Source organism: Prinia subflava, chromosome 10 (assembly GCF_021018805.1).
Source record: "Prinia subflava isolate CZ2003 ecotype Zambia chromosome 10, Cam_Psub_1.2, whole genome shotgun sequence".
In the NCBI taxonomy this organism is placed as follows: Eukaryota; Metazoa; Chordata; class Aves; order Passeriformes; family Cisticolidae; genus Prinia; species Prinia subflava.
Window position 1 is genome coordinate 6,615,153 of NC_086256.1, and position 24,578 is coordinate 6,639,730.

At 36.2% G+C, this 24,578-nt stretch overlaps 1 protein-coding gene across 3 annotated transcripts in view; it reads left to right on the top strand.

The window, feature by feature from the left end:
• LOC134555496 (BEN domain-containing protein 5-like) overlaps nucleotides 1-24,578 on the top strand; it is an 898,337-nt gene that overhangs the window by 15,817 nt on the left and 857,942 nt on the right. For all 3 annotated transcript variants that reach the window (XM_063407113.1, XM_063407114.1, XM_063407115.1), the window contains exon 2: nucleotides 1,524-1,646. In XM_063407113.1, coding sequence (XP_063263183.1) covers nucleotides 1,524-1,646 — 123 coding nt within the window. The remainder of the gene's footprint in view (nucleotides 1-1,523; nucleotides 1,647-24,578) is intronic.

Here is a 24,578-nt window from a genome sequence, read left to right on the forward strand (position 1 = left end):
GTAAGAAAAGGTCTAAATTCTGTTTGTTCTGCTGTACTACTTTGCAAAGAGAGTAAGGGTCAAATTGCTTCCTGGGGGGGACTGGGGATTCATATGCCAAATATTCACCTGGATTTGCTTTTTTTTTTAAGATGGGATTTATGTACCTGTGAAAATATGGGTATATGATAGAAAGCCTGACAGACCCTTTAACTATGGTGTCACTAGTACATTGTTATAATTTGTTACCTCAGCTAAGGTGTTTTGCCTCAAGAGGTGGAATACTTTTATGTGGGGAAAGGTCACTCTTAATTAATAAGCTGTTTTCATCATTCAGGGACAATATGAATTGCTTGTAAAACTTGTGCGAAATAGTTTTCAATATAAAAATAAAACAAATTGAGCTTTATGTCACATTTATCATCCCCCACATCCCATTTAAATGTCAAAAAAATCAGTACAGACCAAAAGTCTATTTCTAGAAGCCTTAGTAGCCCTATTTATCAGAGTGAAATAAGATATTATCATCCCATTATCCCATCACATGCCTTCTGCACTTGAAGCCATACCATTTCTTCATTTTTTATAATACAGAAGATATTTTTTCTATTGTTAAACATTTCTTGTCCAAGCTGTAAGTAGTGAAGAAAGTGCTGAGTGCTTCTTTCACTATAATAGAAATGTATAATATAATAAACAATTATTTACTTGCTTTCTTGTACATGTCTCAAATGGAAATAAAAATTAGTGTTCTTCCATCCCTATTTGGAAACAAATATTTTGCAGACTGCAATTTATTATTGTAATTTTCCTGTAAGGATAAAGCTTTCAATGTATTCACTGCTGATGTATTTTGACAAAAATCATGCCATTTTATGGAAAATTTATGTCCTTATATATTATACCCTGAAATAAATGCTGCATTAAAAAATATTTCTCTATTGAAGTTTTTTTCTGAGTTTTGTTTCCTAATGGGGAGGGCTCAGATGGTCACACGGCTCCATGGGTGTATGTCTTTTCCTTCTAATAATTTTAAAATTTCAAATATGAGTGGGAATGAATAGTCTCAAAGGTTCTAAGTTCATTTAAGATACATGAAACTAGGCAGCAGGATAGAGGAAGAAGATCCCATTAATGTTGATAGGGAGGAAGATGCTTCTGAGGGTTGTGATAAAGAAGCTGATGAGAAGTTAAATTCTGGGGAATTCAGCAGGATCTAGACTAGAGAGTTGCTGTTGAAAGAAGTACATCTGGCTAAATATCAGACTAATGCTTATGAGAGGGTTCAGCCACAGGTCATAAAGATGCAAGAAACCAGGCTGGGTGGTTTGTTCCTTAGGGAAGTTTAACAGATGATGCCATTATTATACCCAAATTCTTATATACACTTTGAAAAGAAAAAAGTCATTTACTGGTGCAGTTGTTAAATGGTGCAGATTTCACTTTATGTAGAAATGCATGGGGGAGTAACCTTCTACTGGTTTATATACATTATATATATTTTTTTGTGCTCATGGGTTTTTTTTTCACTTTTACTGCAACAGGCAGTGCCATGGGAAGTGATGATATCATAGCAGGGAACGTGAGCAAATACATTGTTCTCCCAGCTGGTTACTGTGGACAGCCAAAAAAAGGACATCTTATATTTGACGCCTGTTTTGAAAGTGGTGAGTATTTTCAGTGTCATGTTGATCTAGTAGTCAATATATTAACACTAAGTCTATCACTCATCTTTTTATAAAGTGTCTTAATTCTAAAGAAGAATTACATTGAATACTACTTAAATTTAGCGGATTCCCTTCAGTCACAGTATGACTTCAAATCAGACTTCAAATGTCAAAAAGGTTGTGAAGTTTGCTGTTGCCTACAATAAAAATTTCATCAAGTCCGTCTTTAACAATGTGTGGCTACGTAACTGGATTTTATTCTGTCATTATTTATGTGGTAGTATTTATGTATTTATGATGTAGTATATAAAATATGCTATTTAAATTTTTAATTTAGAAGTTTACTGGGGCAGTTAACCCAGTAAAGTGCCAAGCCCATCGTTGCATAATCAGACAATTTAAAAAATGTGTATGTGCTGTGTTTAAATATATTACTTTGGGTTTCTTGTGGCCTGATCCTGTATTGCTGAGGTTAATGGAAGCTCTGCCTCTAATGTCAATAGGAGAATTAAACTTCAGGAAGCTACTGGAAAGTGTAAGAGAAAGAATTTTTTACAAGAGTTACACAATGCATTAATGTAAAGAATAATTTTAATTGCTTATACGCATGTGAGGTATGTAGGTAAATATATCCATGAAAATGTAGCATTGTTTAAATTTTTGTGTTAAATACATTTGTGCTACCAGATTTTTAACTTAAATCTATTGTTACTGGCTTTCAGACCTACAGACCCCTGTTAAACACCATATGTAGAAAAGGCATTTGGCAGGATAAACCAGAGTTTTCAGCATGGTTTATGTGAGAGGTGCTGGTAATGCCAAAACTGCTCCAGTGTCTTGTAAAATGAGCATTTATGAAGAGTTACATCCCTCAGGGTAAAATACTGGCTGCCAGGTCCTGGATAAATATTAAATTGAGTTCTTTAAATCCTGTGATTACATTATGTAAAAAGTGCAAATGATGCAGTGAATAATAAAGACTATTTTTTTAAGGTGTGTCTCTGAAGGTTCAGGCAATAGTTCTGTATTTTTAAAAATACTTTGAATCCTATTTCATAATGCTTATGTGGGTTTTTTGCATTTTTGTATCAGAAAATGGCTTACAAAATGAATCATGGCCAAGCTGGGAAATTTACTTTATTGTGCTAAACTTCTCTGCAATGAAAAAGATCAGTAGCAGTCATCAAATTATTTGTGAAGTATTGTGAGTCATTGCATGATGGTTTAATTCCAGTTTTTGAACAATGGAATTAATTATATTTTTAAATTAAAACATTTATTCAGTTCAAAGGTAATGTTCATACTTTACATACTTTGGTAATAATAGAATGTGATAGAAGCAGGTGCTATTTGAAATACTGTGTTTATTTACATTGTAGCATGATGAGGCTGTGATGTTGCTTTGCATATTCAGACTCTTCCAAAGCACAAATATGAATGAAATGAATACCTTCATTTACTTTCTCATGATGACAATGTATTAGCAAGAATGAGAGTAATATTGTGTACACTTCATATGTAAATTCACTTCATCTTTTGTTCTATGTCAGCCAAGTAATTGCTTAGAGTACCTTTACTGGTCAAAGCAAATTAACTAATATTGGATAACTTATGAAACTGTTATTAATGTTGAAATCTATCCCATCCTATTGCCCAAACAGTAGGATACAACATTTATAAGATTCTTTTGATGCTCTTTGAGTACCACCTTAAATATAACATCCTATTGAAATGGCCTTTTTCAAAGAACAGATGATAAAACCAACCCCACCTGCAGCACTGCCCACAGCTCTGGGGTCCCCACAAGAAGAAATACATGGACCTGCTGGAAGGGTCCAGAGGGGGCACGAAGATGCTCTGAGGGCTGGAGCTCCTCTCCTGGGGAGACAGGCTGGGAATTCCAGGCTTGTCCGGCCTGGAGAAGAGAAGGCTCTGAGGAGAACTTTCTGTGGCCTCTCAGTGTGTAAAGGGGACCTAGAAAAGGTGGAGAAAGGCTTTTTCCCAAGGCCTGTGGGGACAGGGCAGGGAGAAAGGAGGTTAAACTGAGAGAGGGCAGATTTAGGTTGGCTGTGAGGAACAAATTGTTTACAATGAGGCACAGGGTGCCCAGAGAAGCTGTGGCTGCCCCGTCCCTGGAAGTGCTCAGGGCCAGGTTGGATGGGGCTCAGAGCAATCTGGTCTAGTGGGAGGTGGCTCTGCTTTGCTCTGGGGGTGGAACAAGAGGATATTTATGATTTGTTCCAACCCAAGGCATTCTATGATTCTAAAAGAGAAGTTTTGTTAAATGTAATTCCATAAGTGGCTTTTCTTTCTTTGGCTGCATTCTCTATTTTCTTGAAAGGTCTGGTTGAGAGAACTGAAGGTTTCCTACTAGACCTATTTTTCAATGACTATGTTTTATATTTTAGAAATGGAAGTAAACAGATTTAAGAATAGAGAAAGGGTATTAAACTTGTAGAAATCAGGAAAAATATTAATACATACAGAAGAAATTCTATTTAATGCGGTTTCATTTTTGTAATTGCTATCATTATTGTATTAAATAACATTGAAAAGTATGATTTTTTTTGAGACAGACGTATGTTTTTATGTAGTTTGAAAACCAATGTCCAGCTTGCTGTTTTGAAGTGCCATGCTTTCAAAAAATCATAAAAATAGAATTGGGCATTGGGATTTCTTTTTAGTCCATTCTGTTTTTGAGAGGCAAAATAAAGTATTTTTGCCATTCCTGACAGATGTTTATCATTTTCAGAGACTTTCCGTGAGTTTCAATGTGAAAGCAGCAGTCCATTTTAACTCTGCAATTTGCTCAATAGAGGAAACATTTTCTTTCCATGTAGAAATGTTCTTACCAAGAAGGCATTAATTCTTGTCCAGTCCTATAGGCACAGAAAGCAGATTATTCCTTTCTTCTTTGGCTTAATGGAAAGCTGCTATCATATCTTTCCTTGGCCTTTCCCTCCTCAGGTTAAATAACTGCTATTTTTTTCAATGGTTCCTTAGTGCTCACATTTTCCAAATTTTCTCTCATTCTTCTTTTCCTTTGGCCTATCTCCAGCTGTTTTGTGCCTTTCTTGATTGGCAGTGGTCCAAGGTGAGCATGATACTCAGATAAGCTGGTGCCAATCCTATGTAGAGTTTATTACATGACATGCCTTGCAATCTATTTACTTCTGCAATGTGACAGTCCAATTTTTTTTCACAATAGCATGGTCCTCTTGACTTCTATAAAACTTGTGAACCTTTTGTACTGTCCAGGTCCTTTTCAGAAGGAGCAAAACCAGCTGGTGACTTGCACTTTACTTACCCTTAATGAATCTATTACTAGAGAAAAAATCATTACTGTAAAATAAATGCAATTACTGCAAATGAAGAATGGTGCCTGAACCCTTTATCATATTAATAACTCACAGAGGAATAAAGAAGAGGGAGAATTATCAACTTGCAAGTATGTCAGGAATTTGTGTTTCCCACAGTTCAAGCTAGTGTTCTGCTTGGAATCTTCCTTGGTATCTTTATTAATATTTAAGAATATATACAGCCAAAAGAAACTTCTTGCATTGATTTATCATTAGCATAAAAGAAACTGATAAAAATTCAGCTTCCCTGCATACCACACCATACTTTTAGGATTATTTCAGTTTTCACAAGAAACATGAGTTAGTTTCAGGGAAGAATGGAAGCACAGCTACCTATACACATGTGTTGAGTGCCCACTAGAATTTACAAATTTAAAAGGAAATAAATCCCATATTATATACATCTGAAATGTATACATTTGGTCAGTTGTAATTCTGTTTCCTAATATTCATTAATGCATTAAATTACTGACATGGTTTCAGTTTAGCAGCAATGCACAACTGTACAAATGTTCACCTCTCATCCTACCTACTCTTCTGTCAAAATGGGAATTTTGCATAATACTGTTCTCTGGGTAAAAGGAGATGTATACATTTCTGCTATGAGAAGAAGTCCTTCCTGATTGAGGAAAGCCCAGATTTTGATATGAACATGTTCTTCAGGAATCTGGCATTTCGTACTCAAGGTGAGTTGGTATTGCAGACATTTTATCTAAAGGACTTCGAAGTTCAGTTTAGCCAGCCGCCCCTACTGTCTTGTGTTGCCTTAGTGCTTGTGATTTCTGATGTCATCCATTAAGTCAGCAGTCTGTTCTGCATTGTGGCTGAGAGCTGTTTTATCTGCTTAGTCATTTTAGCTGTAAGAGATGTTTTTGGAGATGATACCTCCAGTGCTGGAAGCCAGTTGTTTTTCTGGGATCTTACACATCTGCAGTAGCCTTGCTTCTGCATGAGGTCACAAATTTTTAGTGAATTTAACATGATACACAAGAAGCTTTTTATATGTATTTTGGAAAGTGAACAAAGAAAACATAAAGCAAATGACTCAGCCATTGAAAAAGCCCCCACCTTTTTTCTTATTGTGCAAAGGCTGTTTGCTGGGTGTAGCCACAAGTTGCCTTCCTGGCTCCATCACAGAGTGATTCTGAGGTTGTTCTCCAGCTTTTGCCTCCCTGGGCTCGCCATGAAGAGAACTGGCAGATGAAAAGCTTGGGCTGACACTGCCACGTGTGGCTTTGCTGCAGAAAAATGCTGGGGAAGTTCAAATGTTGTTCCTTTTGCCTGGTGTCCCTGGGTTGCCAGTCCCCAGGGATGTGTTGGTTGGTCCTTCTGCCTGGCCTGGGGTGTCCCAGGGGAGGGAGCTGGAGTCAGGCTGCAGACTGGGATGTGTTGTGAGGATGGTTAAAACCTCAAGCTCGACAGTTTCTGCTGCTTGTGGCTCAAATTGCTTGTTTTATAATTACTTTTGAGAATTGAAGGAGCAGTGTTGGCTCACAGAGGTTCGTAAATCTCAGCATTCACACTGTTAAATACAGGGGCTTTTAATAAGGCTTTGAAAATATATATTTTGGCTTGTTAGTCAAATATAATGCTGTTTAACTGTTAAAAAATACTGTGTTTCTTGAAATTAGAAATGAAGCTGCTGTCTGCTTTTATTCTCATTTCAACCAAAAAGTGGAACTCCGCCAAGAGTCATTAAATCTTCTATCCTTTGGATGAATTCTTATTTTTTTATGAAAAAATGTTATGATTGGGTAATTTCTGTATTGTGGTTTATGTTCAAAAGGTTGTAACTAAAGTTTTGTAAAATTTTAGATTCAATCTCAATTACTGTAAGCCTCAAATTATGTTAACTGCTGTACCACCACCTTGCAATGAAAATGATTCACAAACATTAGTTTGTCTTTTCCTACAGCAGGTGTGTAAAATATTTTGCATTAGAAATCTGATAAAAAATTCAGTGCTGATGGATTGCAAATTATATTAATCAGTTGGAAAAAGTTGAAACTTACAATGTATTAAGAGATCTCATATGACTGAGAAGTACCCTCGTATCATTTTTGTTAAGGTTTTAAATATCTTTCTATATTTCAAAAATAGGATAATGTACTTATAAAACACTTTGCACAACACTCAAAATTGCAATAAGTGATTGTAATTCCGCTGATCTCATTGTAACCACTTACAGGCGTGAAATAGGCCATTGAGCTTTACCATGAAAGATATCTTCTGAACAAAAGCACAGATAATATAGGATGGATTGCCCTTTGGGGATGCTCGTGTCCCAGTTGTTAAGACTTGACATGTAACTTTAGACAGCTAAAATTAGGGGTGATTAATCTTAGCTGTGATTAGTAAAATATGGTAAAATTTGATTTGCAAAGCATTTTCTGAAATGGACATTTTTGTTTGTAAAAAGTTTAAAAATGAAAACTAAGACAACACAGATGATGATACTGTTAAGTATCATGTTCAAAGAAAAACTGGAATCCAACCTAGAAAAGTCGTATTTTTGCCATCTAACATGGGATTGAAATGTGCTTCCAAAATGATTAAACAATCTGACCCTCTGTGTGTTTATGTTTAAATGAACAGAAAAACCCTTCTTGCCCTTGATTTCAGTAGCACTGCAATGATACCCTGGAACAGGAATAAAGCAATACAGGCAAGTGTCATCATGGCACATCAGTAGAAACAGAACGTACAAAGGCTGTGTAAGGATACTTTCATCCACTGCAAACCTTTTAGTAGTAGGCAAAACTGTGTTTTGGAGCAAAAATTAGTTCCAATTTCCCTGTATTATAATCTCTCATGTATATCTAAAATCACTAAGTCAGGTGAAACTGTTTTGGCTTTTACTTCTACAAGGATGCTCGTCTGTAAAGTAGAAACAAAGGAATGCAAGTCACAGTGTTATTTCAGTAATAATGTCTGTTTTCAGCCTGCTTTTGGGGCTTCAAGGTGTGCCTGATTAATGAAACATTTTAGTTATTTCCTTATTTTTGACAGTAGTTTATGCCACATTTCACAGGAAGACGTGAAGTGGTTATTGCTGCCAGCAGGGATAATTTAGCAAATGTTTCCCATTTCTGAACATGTCTGTTCCCAGTTCAGAGCAGTGCATCAGAGTATCAATACCTTTGGACTACTGCAAGTTAAAAGTCAGAAAAAAAGTAAGAGAAAAAGATTGATTTTAATTTTTTTGTGTGTTTTAATGATGACACTAGGCATAGATTAATGGATGTAGCATGCACAGAGTGCTATCAGTTAACATATATGACATTACTCAGATGTCTCAAACTCCGGAAAAAGCACGTGAATGATTTATGGAATTGATATTAATCTCTTTCCAGTAAATGCATTACTAAAGTTACATGGGAAATTGATGTTACTGCTGTAATGCCAAATGAATTTCTTTCTTGCTAGGTCAGCATTGCAAATGGAACTAAATATTAACCTTTTAAATATCTAAACAGATATAGTATGGAGGACATTTTTACAAATGGGGAGTGCTTGATGTCAATGTGATACCAGCCAACACATATGGCATTAGTCAGATGGCATAACTTATGGGAAATAGATACTAATGACCTATGGAACTATTGAAAAGGCAGGAAGTATTACTGTAACAATGAAAGTAAAGAATTAGGATGTTAATTGCAGCTGTTGTGTTGATTATGATTTTCAAAGTCAGTTTACCATCTGATTCTCACACTACCTTCTTCAGGACCAATCCTTTCCTCCCTCTTACCACGTGTTTGCAGCTCCTCAGCTGGTGTTAAAGCACATGTGTTGATTTGCTCTTTGACTGACCCAAAAGGGACCAGAATAAGCAACTGGAAACAAAAGCAGAAATGTCTGTGATCAGATATTGTAAGCTCACAGCAGATTTTCAAAAGCCTCAGTGTAAGAAAAAACTAAATACCGTATGGATCCCTAGTCTGGGAAAAAGGCAATTGAGGAATTAATGTATTAAAAGTCTGTAAAATCATGATTCCTAGTTAAAATATTAGTGTTTCATTGTCTGTTCTCTTTGTGCTAAAACTAAGGGCCATCAAATGAAACCAGCAGTCAATATGTTGAAAGCAAACAAGGGAGAACGTTTCCTTACATGTTGTTTAATTAAGCTGTGGAACATCTTCCTGCAGGACACTGTGGCTGCTAAAACCTGACATGTGTCATGCTTTCAATAAGAAAAACCAACTGACAAACCCAGGAAAGAGAAATCAGTTGAGAGTTACTAAACACTGACACCATTTCTGGCTCAGAAGGTTCATAATCTGTGCATTGTAAATTAGGGAATTGTACTGGGAGGTGTCTTCAAATGATTGGTTTTTTTCTTATGCTCTTCTTGGGGATCCATATCTGGCAGTTACTGAGCTGGACCTTGATCTCACCTGATAGATACATCTGAATAAATGGTTAATCACTGTTAGTAAATTTATTAATACTCTATTATATTCTAAAAACAGATTAGCGGTTATAGTTGCAAGCCAAAGTTAACATCATGCAAAACTATACTTTGATCAAATAATAGGAAGGAAAATCTTAACAGTTCTTTTTTCCTTTCAAACTATTTTCTTAGGAGGACAATGGCTGAAGATGGTGTTGTCCAGAAACAGACCTGATGCAGATCCATTCTTAAGATTTTGCACAGTCCTGGTACTTATATTTCCATCAGATTTAAAAGTTTTCATGGGATTTTTGTAAGCTTCTTCTCTGACAGAGAAGGAATTTAAAAATACCCTCAACAACAAAAATACTTTATATAAAGATGGCTAAGTAATTTTTGAGAATAAGCAAAAGGATTTTCCTACATATCAGGTTCTGAGATAAATTTCCAATTTCCATTTTTCTGCCTCTGTTCAAAATTTTCCATCTGGAAAAATGATAGAGGGAAATACAAGAAAGAATAGCAATGTCCCTGCCAGTGTGAAGGAACATTACATTACACTGAACAAATATCCTTATCTGAATGTACAATCACTGAAATAAATGCAGCTGTGTTTATTTCAGCATAATCAGATATATTTGAATATAAAATCATTGACATAAATGCAGCTGTGTTTATTTCAAACTGCACATGTTAATATGAACATGAATGTGACATCAGTTAATCACTCAGGAATGTATAGAGGTATGTATATTTAGTGACAATGGAAGCCTGGGACAGTTGAAAGTATGAAGGAAAAGTGTATGAAGGAAAAATGAGTTTGTGTTGTACCTAAAGATTTTTTTAACATCATTGGAAGTCGCTAATGAGGAGATGCAAAATTCTTCTCATATACAGTCCCTGGATTTGAATAAATCTGTGGTTGCTCCATAGAATAACAGGTGACCTCTGCCTCAGTTACTGACTAAGGAAATAATTGCTTTGAATAATTGCTTCTTAAAATAGAGAACCGTGTTAGTTTTGAATGATTGCTAGGTCTAGGTCAATCTCTTCTGATGGGCACAGTGCAGACCTTAACTGTACCTTAGGTTTTTATCTGATTTTGAGCCTTTAAAGGAGCTGCCAACCACCCTTCCCAAATTTCATCTTGCTGGGTTTTCAAACCCAGGGAAAATACAGTGTAGAGTAGTGCCAGTGGAAAAATTTTGGCATTGTTTAGTTTGCCAGGAATGCTATTTCCTTAAAGTAGTACTCTGCCTTCACTGTCCTGTTTATATGCTTAGCCTCTGTCTTTTGAAATCAGAGCTCTTCAGAACTAGAAGAAATTGAAGTGTTCTTTACTCTGCTTATGCAGATGGTGCTATATAGACTATCACAAGGAGTGGCTGTACTCAGAATAAAAGAGAAGGTGGCATCAGAACAGTAAATATTTTGGAGCTAAGAGGTATTGGAAAGGCTTTATTTTCATCTTGGGAGAACATTGAAATATTCTGCTTGACTAAATAGTGGTATTTTGTTCAGTTAGTTCAGTAACCTGTAATATTATCCCTGTTTTGCAGAAGACAGGAACACAAAAGCCCTGGTTCTTGACTGTCTAGTGCCTTTTGTAGTGAATTTCAGCTGTGTGAAATGAGTGCAAAATGGCTGAGAAACGTTAAGAGTGCTTTGCATCAGATCCATGTGAGCCAAATTCAGAGTGAAATGTAGGAAATTTCGTATCTTGTACTATGTCTACTAGATTTGATCCAATAGGCATGCTATAAGGACCAAGGGAACAGAAGGAAAGGGGCTAAAGAAGATAAGAACCATTTGAAATGTTCACGTGAGCCCCTGCCCTGGAAGGGCCACTGGCCGTGGGCACAGCGGTGCCGAGCTGCTGCTTCTCTGTCACTGTGTGACCACAACATGTGGTGCTGCTGTTGGCTCAGGACAGGGCTCAGCAGCACCAGCTGGGAGAACAGTGTTCCTCGTACTTCCCTCGCAGCCCCAGGTACAGGAACACCTTTCACAGAATCACAGGATGGTTGGAAGGGACCACAGTGGGTCACCTTGTCCCGCCTTCCTGCTCAAGCACATGGCACAGGGTTGTGTGCACACAGTTCTGGAATATTTCCAGTGGGGGAGATTCCACACCCTGTCTGGGCATCCTGTTCCAGTGCTCAGTCACTGCACAGGAAAATTCTTCCTCATGTCTGAGAATTTCCTGTGCATCGGTTTCTGCCCATTCCTCTGGTGCCATTGCAGGCACCACCCAGCAGAGCCTGGTCCTTGCTCTGATCCTTCCCTGCTGACACTGACAGAGAGGGATGGGGCCCCTCCCAGCCATCTCTTCCCGGGGTGAACAGCCCCAGCTCCCTCACCCTTTGCTCATAAATCCTGTCCTTTAAGTGGTCATTTTTGATTTTTTTTCCCTGAAGACATGGAAAAGGCTGCCCAGAGGGGCTGTGGAGTCTCCATCCACAGAGGCGTTCAAATCCTGGGCAGATGCAGTTCAGCCTCCTCATGCTGACCCTCTTCTAGGACTAGACAATCTCCAGAAACCCCTAAGAGATCACTTACAAGATGAACACTTTCTCTTTTTTGCCCTGAAACTAGAATACACTTCAGATAGATTCTGTTCTTGTTGTTCTTTAAATCACTTAAAAATTCTCAACTGCCTGCTGTTCCAAAGTTAACAAGCCAAATTAAGATCTTTGCTTGTTTGAGCTGCCACTCTAATGCAAGAAGAGACAAAACGCTGTGAAATAAACAGTGGTCTGTACTTTTGAAAGAATACTGGCTGGAAAACATACTTCAGAAGAGGTGTTTCATAAACAAAAAGTATTTTTACTCTTGGGTGGATACTATCTGATTTCAGGAGAGAATATATTAGAATTTTCTGCTCAGCCTAAGAGGAATTGGGATACCAGTTATTAGGAGGGAAACACATTATTTTGGATACATGCAGAGCTTCATTTTGCATTTATCAATGCTATTTAGTAACCTAATTGCCTTCTAGGTTCAGCCTTTAGCATGCTAATTTTGATTTAGTGTTAGTATTTCTGTAAACAAACTGGGAACAAACCATAAATTATCACTATGTGTTCTTTAGACAGCTACTGGAATTCCAGTATCTACTACAATAATATAATGTGAAGGTAAATTACCATAATATATTAAGGGTTATTATTATATTTTAACAGTTTCTGGTAGAACCACATCTCTTTTTCTCTCATCTGAAACTGTGGTTTTTTCATAAGAAGGATAATTCATTCTGTTTTAAAAAAATTCCGTTTGAATGTTTATTGTTGCTACTGTACTACATTATGAATAATTCATTTTTAGTAGCCTTTTTTAAGATTGTAAGTGAATGTCATATTTCTGATGTGAAAAACTTTTAAGCCTTTATCATGAATGCAATATAAAATATGGAGAGCTAAGGAATAGTATGTCTAGGGTTTTTTCTTTTTCCTTTTAGAGTTTTGGTGCTCAGCTTAAGAAATTATGTTCACAGTGAGTTTTTTGAATGATTGACTAAGAATTTTTTTGACACTCATGTTCCTGTTTGGTCTTTCTTACTCACAGTTTTTGTTATATTAGGATCCAATTATATAAGACTTTACATATATATTTCATATTACTGTTAAGTTGTATAATGAAACACCTTCAATGCAACATAAAACTGCCCATGTGCCTGCACTGGGCTGATGGCCTCTTGTGTAGGCACAGTTAAATTAAATTGTTCAGCAGTGTTAGCACAGCCCAAAATGTCTTGAGATTGGATGAATACTGAGAGGGTGAGTTCAGTCTGGAGTTTTGAGCTTTACAGGTCCATTGCTGTCAGAACACCAGAGCTTTGTGCTTGAGCTTGCTGGGGTGCTGGATTGTAGATGTGCTCCTTACTAAAAGCAAAGACAAGGAATAGGGCAGCAATGTTATAATTAATTTATGCTTTCATCTGAAAAATAAAAGCTGATAGCAAGTTGGAACTTGACTTCTGGTTATTACTGCATGTATTTTCTGTGCCCCTTCTGTTCCAGTATCTTTGGGATGATTCTCACTCATCCCAGACACTTCTCATCCTCTTACTTGATTATCTCTACGGTATCCTGCCTGTTATTTCTCTTTCCTCTCTGCATTTGTGTAAATGTTATTGCTAAAGTATCTTCTTTTCTATGTTGAGAGAATGTTGAGCCTCACTTCTTGAGCCCGTACATTGAGTGCTATATCAAATTAAACCTTGCTGTTATCACCTCTAGGACTCCATGTTATCGGTCTGCCATAAGCATTTGTTTTTCATTATTCCCGTTTGTGTGCTTTCCTTTATCCTTTTGGATTTAGTGATCCATTTATTTCCTTCCCTCATATTTGCATTTCATTTTCATCAGTAAACATTTTGTCCATTAATTTTAGTCAAGGTTTCCCATTTTCACGATTTCCTCTACCAGTATCCCTCCTTGAAAGATTTTCCTAAATCTGTGTTTCAAAAATGCATCTGCTTTTTTTTTCTTTTTAAATGTTTTAATTTATATTTATATATTTAACATTTAAAGGAACTGGGATCCAGAGCTATTGTCCTGATGTTTGGTTATCATTTGTCCTTATTCAGTCTGCATGCTCTTTTGGACATGAAATATTTCTTGCCCAAAACTCCAGCTTCAGCTTTGCACTCTAAATATTTTCTCTAACACGAGGGATCTGTGTTGAGAGGTGCCAAATCTTCAGTGCCTGATCCAGGCCAGAAATCAGTGGAAAAATTTCTGCATAACTATAATTTCTGTTGGTTTTGGGTCAGCCCATAAGCTTGTGAAATTTTCTATGAGTGGTCGTGTGGCAAATGGGCAAATGCTCTGTCACTCAATCTCTGAAGTCAGTGAGAGTGAATGCCAGAGGAGTCAGAACTGATTAGGTGGCAGGAAAGGAAGAACATTCTCAGTGATTACGAGGAGTTCAATTAAAAGTGTCTGTCCCGTATATCTGCAGTGTCACAATGACATCTAGATACTTCTTAGGATGTGAATACATTACTTCCAAGACCTCTGATTTTATTTTCTATTTAGAATGTTATCCTAGTTAATAATGACTTATTCTTGTAGTCCTTCACTGCAGGAGATCACTGTGTGCTTTGCAGGGTACTTTTGTTTTCATTTTATAGTTCCACAAATCTGAGGCTCCCACAAGTTCAGAGCTTCAGTGTTACACAGTAGAATCACCATTGGAAGCATTTTGACATTATCTTCTTTGAAGCACACTAATTGGATTTAAGCCCACACCTTTGATTACTCTTTAAAACTGAACAAAGTGTGTGTCATCCTGAATCACGGTGGATAAGATGGACTTTCCTTTGTAGGGATGCTATTTTGTAGTCTGCCGTGCTTCAACAGGTATTAGGAATAATAGATACTATTTCAGATAGAATGTAACAATAACTGATATTATTTCAGCAGTACGGGGAAACTTAAATACTGTTGGAAAAATTGTGTTAGGTTATCTCCTCTGACTCAGACTAATGAAGAATGAACCAGCTGAGTAAAGAAAGAGGAGGGAGGACAAGCATTATCTTTTGCAACCTATTCAGTTTTGGCTGATTTAACCTAGATGAGGAGAAAAGCAATATTGTGTTCTTTGACAGTACTGTAACAAGCTTTGCTAACTGATAATAATAACTGGAAGACATATGTTGAATTGTTGGTTCTTCTGAGAAAGGAAGAATGCTAAAATCAGAAAGTTGTATTATTGTAACTTGATAATTGTGATTTCGTCTTTTTTATCTACATGACTTCATAGGGAGAGCAAATATAAGCTACTATATTTTAACAAAATAAAATTCCATTGGGTATGAACTAGAAAATGTGGAGAAAATTCAGTGTTGGCTAATTAATATGCAACCCAAAGTCATTTTACTGTGAGTGTTACATTGAAAGATAATGTTTGTGAATTATTTCCAGTCTTGCAGAAAGATTTTGACAGCAAGAAAATCTAACCAAATAAAAAAAAATTCTTTATTACTAGTATTCTTAATTAACCTGTGTAGTCCTATAAAATCATCTTGCCCCCTAAAAATTGTTAGCTGATCATTCCTCCATGGTTATTCTTACTGTTTGCTGGATGGTATTGGAGGGCTGTGCTGGTGTGGTTTGGTGTGAGATGCCTTGCAGAGGAGCTGGAGGCTCAGGTCAGTGTGGGAGCAGTGGCAGTGTCACTGCCCCACGGTGTCACCCACGGCTGGGGCCACCTTGGACTACCCCCGAGCACTGCAGGGTGCTCAGGGTGAGCTCTGGGGGGTGCGTTCCAATCCAGGGTGTTCTAGGCATTGATGAGCAGCAAATGCAAAAATAATGAGAGTGGGGAAAGAAGAGACACAAATATCCATGTGGCTCCGGAATCCCTGGTTCTGTACACTTGGACCAAATCCCTCAGCTTGTATAGAACTGGTTTTTGCAGGTGAAGTTTTATATGAGCTTAAATAAAATCACTGTACTGACAACAAAAGCTTTTTTTTTTTTTTTTTTTTTTTTTTTTTTTTTTTTTTTTTTTTAATGAAAATATAGCTGCTAGCCCTTTAGGTTTCTAGATATCCCCTATTTATATACTTATTTGTAGAATAGTTTATAAATTGATATTTACAACATCCCTGCTGTCCTAGTAATTATAAGAAACTGCCCACCTGTTCAGAACTGAAAGACTTTAAAATCCTAATTAGAATTCCCCAGGTATAAACTATTTCCATAGTTGGGGAATTGCCATGTTTCTGGAGTCTGGGATGTTCTAAAGCCAAAGGTCCTGCTGCTGCTGACTGCCTTTCACATCAGCAGTGTGACAGAAAGTCATCTTTCAGTCACACAGATAATGTTTTCCTGTCAGTGTGGTAAAAATATGAAAGTGAATAGACAGACTTTATAAAAGTTCCTGGTTTTGAAGTCTGGCTTTTGGAAAAGCAGGTCTATTTGGATAAAGCTAGTGACATTTTTTAACTTCTTTATGTGAAAGTTTTTCGCTATGGATAGTAACATGAAAAATTTTTTGACTAACATATTAAATATCTGATTTTTACTTCCAAGTAAATAAACTAAATAAATATAGCTTATTGAGATTAAAGTACTAGAATATTATTAAAATTAGGAACCATAAATAATTACTTGCTTCTTAAGGGGCTAATTGTTTTGTTATGTAACTCCTTGTCTAATGTTTCATAGTGTACTAAAACTTTCCAATGCATTTAATAAGGAAAAGATTTTTGTATGCCATAATGAATGAATGTGTTGTAAAACACATAAATAAAAATTCAAACTGAAAATTGGAATTAGCCATGGATATATTTAAAGAAATAATTTTCATTGACCCCTTTATCCCATAGTTAATGTGCATTATGTTCTAAAGAGCTCATATCAGCAGCTTCTTGTATTGCCAGGGTATACTATTAGAAGTAAAACATAATATGTAACAAAAGCAGAATGTTTTGCTGTTATTTTTAACTGAAAAGTTTTGATATTTCTTTAAATTCTTAGCTAGAGGTAAATTGGCACCCCTCTTTAGAAATTCAGCCTTATCTTGAATAGAAATAGTACTGCAGAGTGTGTGTGTGTCCCTGCCTTTGAAGAGCCAAAAGCAACATTGGATCTGTATAATTGATCAAGGTCACTTCATGCCCATGAGACACAATAATACAGCTCAACAATCACTCTAAGGTTATTTAAGTACTAACTGCTTTAGAAATACTGATTTGTTTTCTGGGTTCATAAAATAATTTACGAGAAAATTTTATATCTTTTGAAAATCTACATATTTCCTTTATTTTTTAGATTTTTTTTTTCTTTCTTTTTGGAAAAATATGTTCCTACCAAACACAAACTCAGTGAGGAAAAAAAATGGAGATACAGTCAAATAAAAGAAAATTTAATTTTATTCCACTTAATTGGAATCCTAAATCAAGCTTAAGTGGGCGTCTTGGTAGGCTAGAAACTTCTGGATATCAAAAATTATTAGAAGAGCAGAAAAAGTGAGTGTGTGATGTGATTTGCTTTAAAATCGTAGTTTTCTCCACATTTTGTGAGATTCAGATAAAGGTGAAAAGTAATAGCAGGAGTGCAGTGAGCAGGGGAGTTCTGTTTTGATTTTTGTTCCTTCATACTTTGTAATTTTGAGTTTTCTGTATTTAAAAGCCAATTAATCTAGTTTATTATACAGCAAAAAAGTCTGCTTTTTGTTTAAAAGCTTTATTGGCTTTTTGGAATACTCACTTATAAGAAAAAGATCTAGGCAGTTCAATTTCAATAATATGTCTGACTCAGATTCTCATCTCATCCATCTTAAATCCATTTTCTTTCTCTAATCACCTGCACACCCTCGTTGCAGTTCCCAGGCTTGCTTTGCTTGTATTGGAGTTTGCAAATTGGACTTTTTAGGTACCTGTATGTCTTAGAGATAAGGGAAATACATTTCTTTTGTGCCTCAAGCACAGGGGCTGTGTCCAGGAGGAAACTTGAGTGCTCCATACCTGAACCAATGTAAGAAGCTCGATGTTAGTGATATAAAATGTGAGATTGTAGGAGGATGGAAAAAGGCAGTGCTCTCTTTTTGTCACACTGATGCTCTTTAGTCTGTTGCTTAGCAGACCAATTCCACTTGTCTCCAAATGTGTGGAATTGAATTGCTTGTGATCATTATATAATTATTGTAACGTGAAATTTCGGGAACATGTGACAGATGTGCAAGCAACCACACCCTCCAAACAAGCCATTTCTTTGAAAGTAGTTTGGTGTCTGCATGGTTAGAGGCAGGATGTTAACAGCTTGGTTCTGCAGAGAAAATATTGTTAAAACCAAAATCTCATAAAGGAAAGTTGCACAATTTTAATGCACATAGCAGAGTATTGGAAGGTAGAGATATACAAATACAAATGTCTACACATACATGTATACTTTATAGATGTGAATGTGAATTTTCATGGAAGTTCCTGTTTATGTGGATGTAGCTACTTTAAAAGTAATCTCACCTGATTAAACTTCAGGATTAGCATTTACTTTTAACGTAATACATGGAATTGTAAAAGGTGTATCTATTGTAGGATACAAATTCTCATTGCTGGCTGCCACTTTATAGCAGTCTTCCCTTCAACTTCCTACCTTGCCCTCTCCTTGCCCTTCTCTCTCCCCATGTTTTAGGCATCATTTTCTGATGAAATCCTCATTTTGTGTTAACATGGGGAGTAAAATAATATGTTGATGGCTTGGATATCTGTTGGTGTTCTGATGATCCCTGAGTAGAGAGAGTGATGTGCTGTCACTCTCTCCATAACTGTCCAAGGTTGAGAATTCTATTACATCTTTCAAAATGTCTTTTTACTTTCATCTGAAAATGAAAATAAGTTGAATAAAATCCAGTTTACATTTGAGCTGGGCTGCATACTTACTTCTGTGTATAAAATCAAACTTGATTTCCTAAGGACTTTTTTTCTGTTAATACAACTTTTTTCCTGCTTTATGACAATTATCATAAATGTATTTTTTTGTTGTTGTTTTTTTGTTTTACTACCACGGTTTGAAGTGAGAGCATTAAGTTAAATTAATTTGACTTTGCTTGGCAAATGGCGATAGTAGCACTTTAACAGCTGTTGGCTTTCCTGGATTGTCCTTGGTGCTGAAATTGCTTTTGTATCTAAACAGCAAAATGTGTTTATAGGGCTACAGAATATGGAGATAAATTTAGCCTGTCAAACAGATATTATTGGGGCTTTTTTTGTGCTGTGTTTCTGGGAGTGGATCCTGACTGCAGTGCTTTAATTCCAAGCTGTGTGTGCCTTTGGACATCTTACAGGACTGTTGTGGAGCTTTTCTCTTTGATTTATGACCTTGCCTGTATGGACTTCTGATCAGATTTTATTCTCATTTAGTGCAAGAGGGGCTAATTATGAAAGTGACAAAGATTCTTTCATTGTGCTAAAGCTTTTTGAATGACAAAAGGGGGCTTTAAATTAAAATGAACTTTAACAAGGCATTTTCACATTGAAGTAATACACACTCTACCACTGATAGAGTAATTCATTTTCAGCCCTTTCTGATTCTATAAACACATTGTCTCACAAGATCAGTAATTTTTTACCTCTCAGGCTAATGAAGAGTGGATGGTAGACCAATGAATTCTCTTTTTGCAGAACTGTTTTGACATTCTTAATTTTTTCTTAAATATCAAAGAAAGGACAAAGAGCTGTGATTTTATTGCATTAATATTAATAATCATTTATCTGCCAGAAAAACATTTAAATATCACTTGACATTTGCAGAGAAAGATTAATGTTTAATTTACTACAAACATAGAAATACTTTGAAATAAAAGGAAACGCTTCTGGATTCAGCAAAATAAAAAACAACAAAAAAACCCACCACCAAAACTCCAAAAAAATTAAGAGACATTCAGATATAAAAAACCATTGTAACTATAACAGAAATCAAAAACATGTTGGTGCCATCTAAAATGTCAATATTTAAATTATTACTTCTGATTGAAAAAATAGCATCAATGAGATAGTTTTTTAAGGTCTAATTTAAGCTTTAACTAAACAAAGATAAATGAGGGTAAGCAGTTTTCTGTTGCACCCATGTGGGTACAGTTACAAAGGCCTGTATAAATTCTAGCAGCATTGTAAAAATAAACCAACATAATGTAGTTATGATATGAACAGTAGTGGCATTTCGTAAATATTGGTAAATCTGAAAGTCAAGGGGGGCTTCCAGAACAGGCTGATATCTGGAAGAAAGGAAAATAGCAAGATATAGGAGTCAGAAAATTAAATCACTGAAAATACAGGAGCAAGTTCCATTACCTACAGAAGGTTCAAAATGCTGTATAAGAAAGAGAAAAGTAGAGAAATCACCTTGTTCTACAAAAGAATGTCAGAGTGGAAACTACAGAGAAGGAGGAGATGAGCAGAAAAGTTGTGTATCAGTCTAATCTGATGAAATGGCTAAAAATGTACCCAGACTGCAGGAAAGTCTATCTGTAAATTTTATCATGGAGATTATATGGTAAAATACCACTTTTAGGCAACGAAATGATGGGATTAATGTATTGAATGAGAATAAAAATTGTAGCCCCCAAACTGTTTTTATGACTAGATTGATAATGGTATTGAGAATCAAATTCAGTTTTACAATACACTAAAATAAGACTGTTTCTTCTGCAAAAGCTTTATGTAGGACAGATGTTATTCACATTCAGTATCTGTATGGGAAGTCTACCCTTGCAGTACCTTTTTCTCAGGATTTTTTTTTAATAAGATAAAGAAAGTTTCAGCTATAAACCAAATAATTTATTAGTTAAAGAAGGTTCTTTTCCAGGATCCATCTCAAAAAGCAAGAGTCCTTTTAAGGCAATATGTGGAACCTTTCCATTAATACTCTTTAATAAAAAACCTTCTGATTTTATTTACAGCTCTGGTGACTTTTGAGAGGTGCTTGAGAATATAATATAATATAACTATAGGTCTCTGATTAAGGTTTCCATCTATTAATTTTTATTCAAGTGTCAGTTTGTAGTTATACTTTGGAAAGATTCCCCTGGAAAAATGGTGATTCTGTGTATAAGGCACCAAACTAGGCCAAATGCAGAATTACAGCATTACTGTGCAGTAATAAATCAACAGGAATATCCTCTCTTGTAGGATGAAAGAACTTCCTTGTCTTCTGCATTACAAGAATTCTCAGGGTCTTTGCAAAGTGATGAATATATTGAGTAGGAAGCATTACATAACTAGGACTGCTGTGATGTACTAAAGCATAAAAAATATACCGCTTTTAATTTTTCGAACCATTTTTAATCCCTTTTTTGCACACCTGTTAGGCAGCAGGTGTATATGAGACTTTTTACATCAGAGGCTGTAGAGAGCAACAGATTTCAGTGGTGCACACTGAGCATCTCCCCTCACTGAGCCAGTATTTGGAACGTGTTTCTGTCTGACACACCAGTGATGCTACGTCCCACTGTGGTACCGCAGCTCCTCTTCCCTCATCTGCCTTCCCTGGTCGTTGCTTCCATGGTTAAGGCTGCAGACGTTGCTATAATTTATTTATTAGCTTATTAATTATTTATTTAGGATAGCACCCATTATATGCTAAGTGACTTCCAAACAGAAATTTCCCCCAATGCTTTTCCTTTAAGAGCTCTGCTCTGAAGGATGTGGCACAAGCGCGGCCGTGAGAGACCCGTTTTGGGGGCACATGCTTTGTTAAAGAGAGCTGAGTTTCGTGACACTAATGCAAAACCTCGTTGTATTCTGATTTTCCCCTAACAAAGGTTCACTGCCGTGGATAAATAACTGCCCATCTGTCATTGGAGGCCTTTGGGGAATTGATAAAGAGGGAGCAGAGAAATCTGTTTTTCTGGGGATTTGGTGGATTTGGTGTAGTGGGTGTGTGATGGCCATCTTAGGGCACAGATCCCGGAATTTTAAGCACTCTTGACACTCCCTGCTAAGTTGCTGCCGTACCACTGCCAGTTTGTGTTTTTACATGATTTTTGGACTTTTTAGAGCATTTGTCCTGCAGTCTTGGGCTCTGCTGATATTTCTGTAATTTATAAGACTCACAGATGTAGGAGAAGAGTCAAGAGACTGACTCCATTTTATTCATCCTTTACAATTTCCCTACATGGTGAGCATTGACATTTTATTCTTTGCAGCACCAGGTTTTTTAGGTCCTTTAACTGAAAGCATTAGTTTTTATTGAAAAGGGCAATTTTGAAATAAGGCTCTTTGGCTGCAAGTGAATAAATATCAATCTCATTTGATCAAAACTATTGAATTCTTTAGCAAGATTGTATTGTATAATTTCTTAATAGATATGTGAGCCTGCTGTTTACACAATGGTCTTTGTAGTATTTTGGGATATCTGTTACTTGTATATTGTGCTATTTTGCTCATAGTGGTTGCTGAGCAATCATGAGCATGAAATATTCAGGAATACTTGTTGCTGTTTTTCACTGTGTATCACCATTAAGACTACTCTGCTTAATGAACATAAAAAGACAGAAAATATTCCAGTTCTAGCTGCTTGTGTTGTTTTTCTAAATTGTATTGTTTACACTCCTGGACTATAAAAGAAAGTTGCAAGTGATGTCAGTAGGTGGCCTTTGGGATTAACACAGACTAGACCTTTACAGTCATTTATAATGTGAAATCTCTGTAACTGTATCCTCATTGCAGGAGGAACCTCAACCCTACTTAATACATTTTAATCCCTCTGTTCCCCCTTCCCCTTTGCCCAGACATAATTTTCTTGGTCACATCTGTGACCAAGAAAAGGATGTTTTTCAGAAAGGAAGAACTCATCCTAAAGCTATCCATTGGCAGCACTGTCTGGACTCCTAGAATATGAGTAATGTTCTTAGTAAAATAAAATATTTTTAGTAAAATAAATCATGGCACTGGCCACCTCACCCCTCCTTCTTTTATATTCAACAAATGGATTTAAGATCAATTATGATTCTCTCCTTTTTCAACTAGTCCTTCTTTCTTAAAGGTTTTAAATTCCCTCAATTTTCTGTGTTGAAGACAATTCTGCCTCCTACTCTAATTCAGATAAAAGTTTTAATTTATAAAACTCCTGTGGGTGTTTTAGTCTAGGCCACACATCATTAATATTTCTGCAATTTAACTCTGTACAAAAGAATTAAAGCTTTGTTCATTACACTTGTTTGGAACCACGGAGAAGCAGTAACAGTGTTCCCAGGGCCTATGGGCAGAATGCCCCAGGAAATGGATCCAGTGCACCCTACTTATGTCACTTGGGAACAAAAGTATTGCAGAGAGTGGGACTCCGACTGTGATCCTGAAAAGGTGTGGAAAATCAGATCCGGCTCTCATTGTTATAAATTAAGATTGACACCAAAAGAAACAAATAAACCAATAGAGATCCATAACTTATATACCCCCCCAACCAAATCCATGCAATTTATTTTAATGCTGTTTACACAGATAGACAAGAAGACTGTAAAGCTAGAATTTTCCTGTGCTCACAGCCACAATTAGATTTTATCACATTGTCTGCTTACAATAAAAGCTCAATCAGAATTTCTCAGCCTCTGTGAGTGCAACATCCTGATCTACCCTTTACAGAGATGGAACCTGGCCTTTTACCAGCTGCTGCCAAGACCTATGTCATTATTCCTATACAATCTTTTTTACAAAAACTACCGATTTACTGTTATTTGGATGTCACTATTGATAAAAACTTAAAACATTGTGGAAACAACAATTTCAATTTACTTAACGGAGGAGGGAAGACAGAAAAGAGACGGCAAATCAAGTCTGAAGCATCCAGCTTTTTGAGCCATGGGCTTTTGAAATGCTTTGCAAATTTGATATTCATGACCATTTTTCAAAGGAAATCTGGATTTTGACCAAAAGTTGAGTCACGAGCATTGCTACGGTTTTAACTGAAACATCAGGTTTTAAAAAGGATGCTATATTTCTGAAGAGTACCAAGGGATTTTCTGGAGAACATTGATTTAACTGTGGTAGCGAAGATATTACTTTGTGTTGCAGAGCTTGATATGTACAATTTTAATAATTTAAACTGTAATTTACAGGTGTTGTATACGTGGTTTTTATGGTATTGTCTTATTTTCTTCAAATCATGCTTTGTAGTTTCAGGTATCTTGAGCTGACATATGTTATGAGCATGAATCTAGGAGATGATGCAAAAGCTGTCATGGGTTTTCAGAGTTCATCCCTATTTCATTAGATTTTTTTTTTTCCTATTTAGAAATCAAATACTACTTAGAAGCTCTTCAGGACTTATTGCCAAACTATTTTTTATAAATTCTTTTCACAGGCAAAGACCATAAAGCAAGTGGGAATTTACATCTGATATTCCTAGATGCACTCCTATCAGAAGATATCTAATCTTTCACTCGAGAGAAGTTTTTACACATCTCAGTCCCTGTAGTTCCTGTTCCATTTAGAACATATCGATAAAATTTCTTTGCATTATCATCTCAATGTGTTTTATCATCTATAAGGATGAACTCCATCGAGGTTATTCCGCATTCAACATTTTACCTTATTTTGGGAAATTTAGAGTTGCATGAAATATAGATTAGTACTGTTTGGCTATCTTGGACTTGATCCCAGGTTCTACTGGTGAAAATGATGTATATTCCAATCTGTTCCTTGGTTGTTTTTGTTTAAAGAATTTGTATAGATTG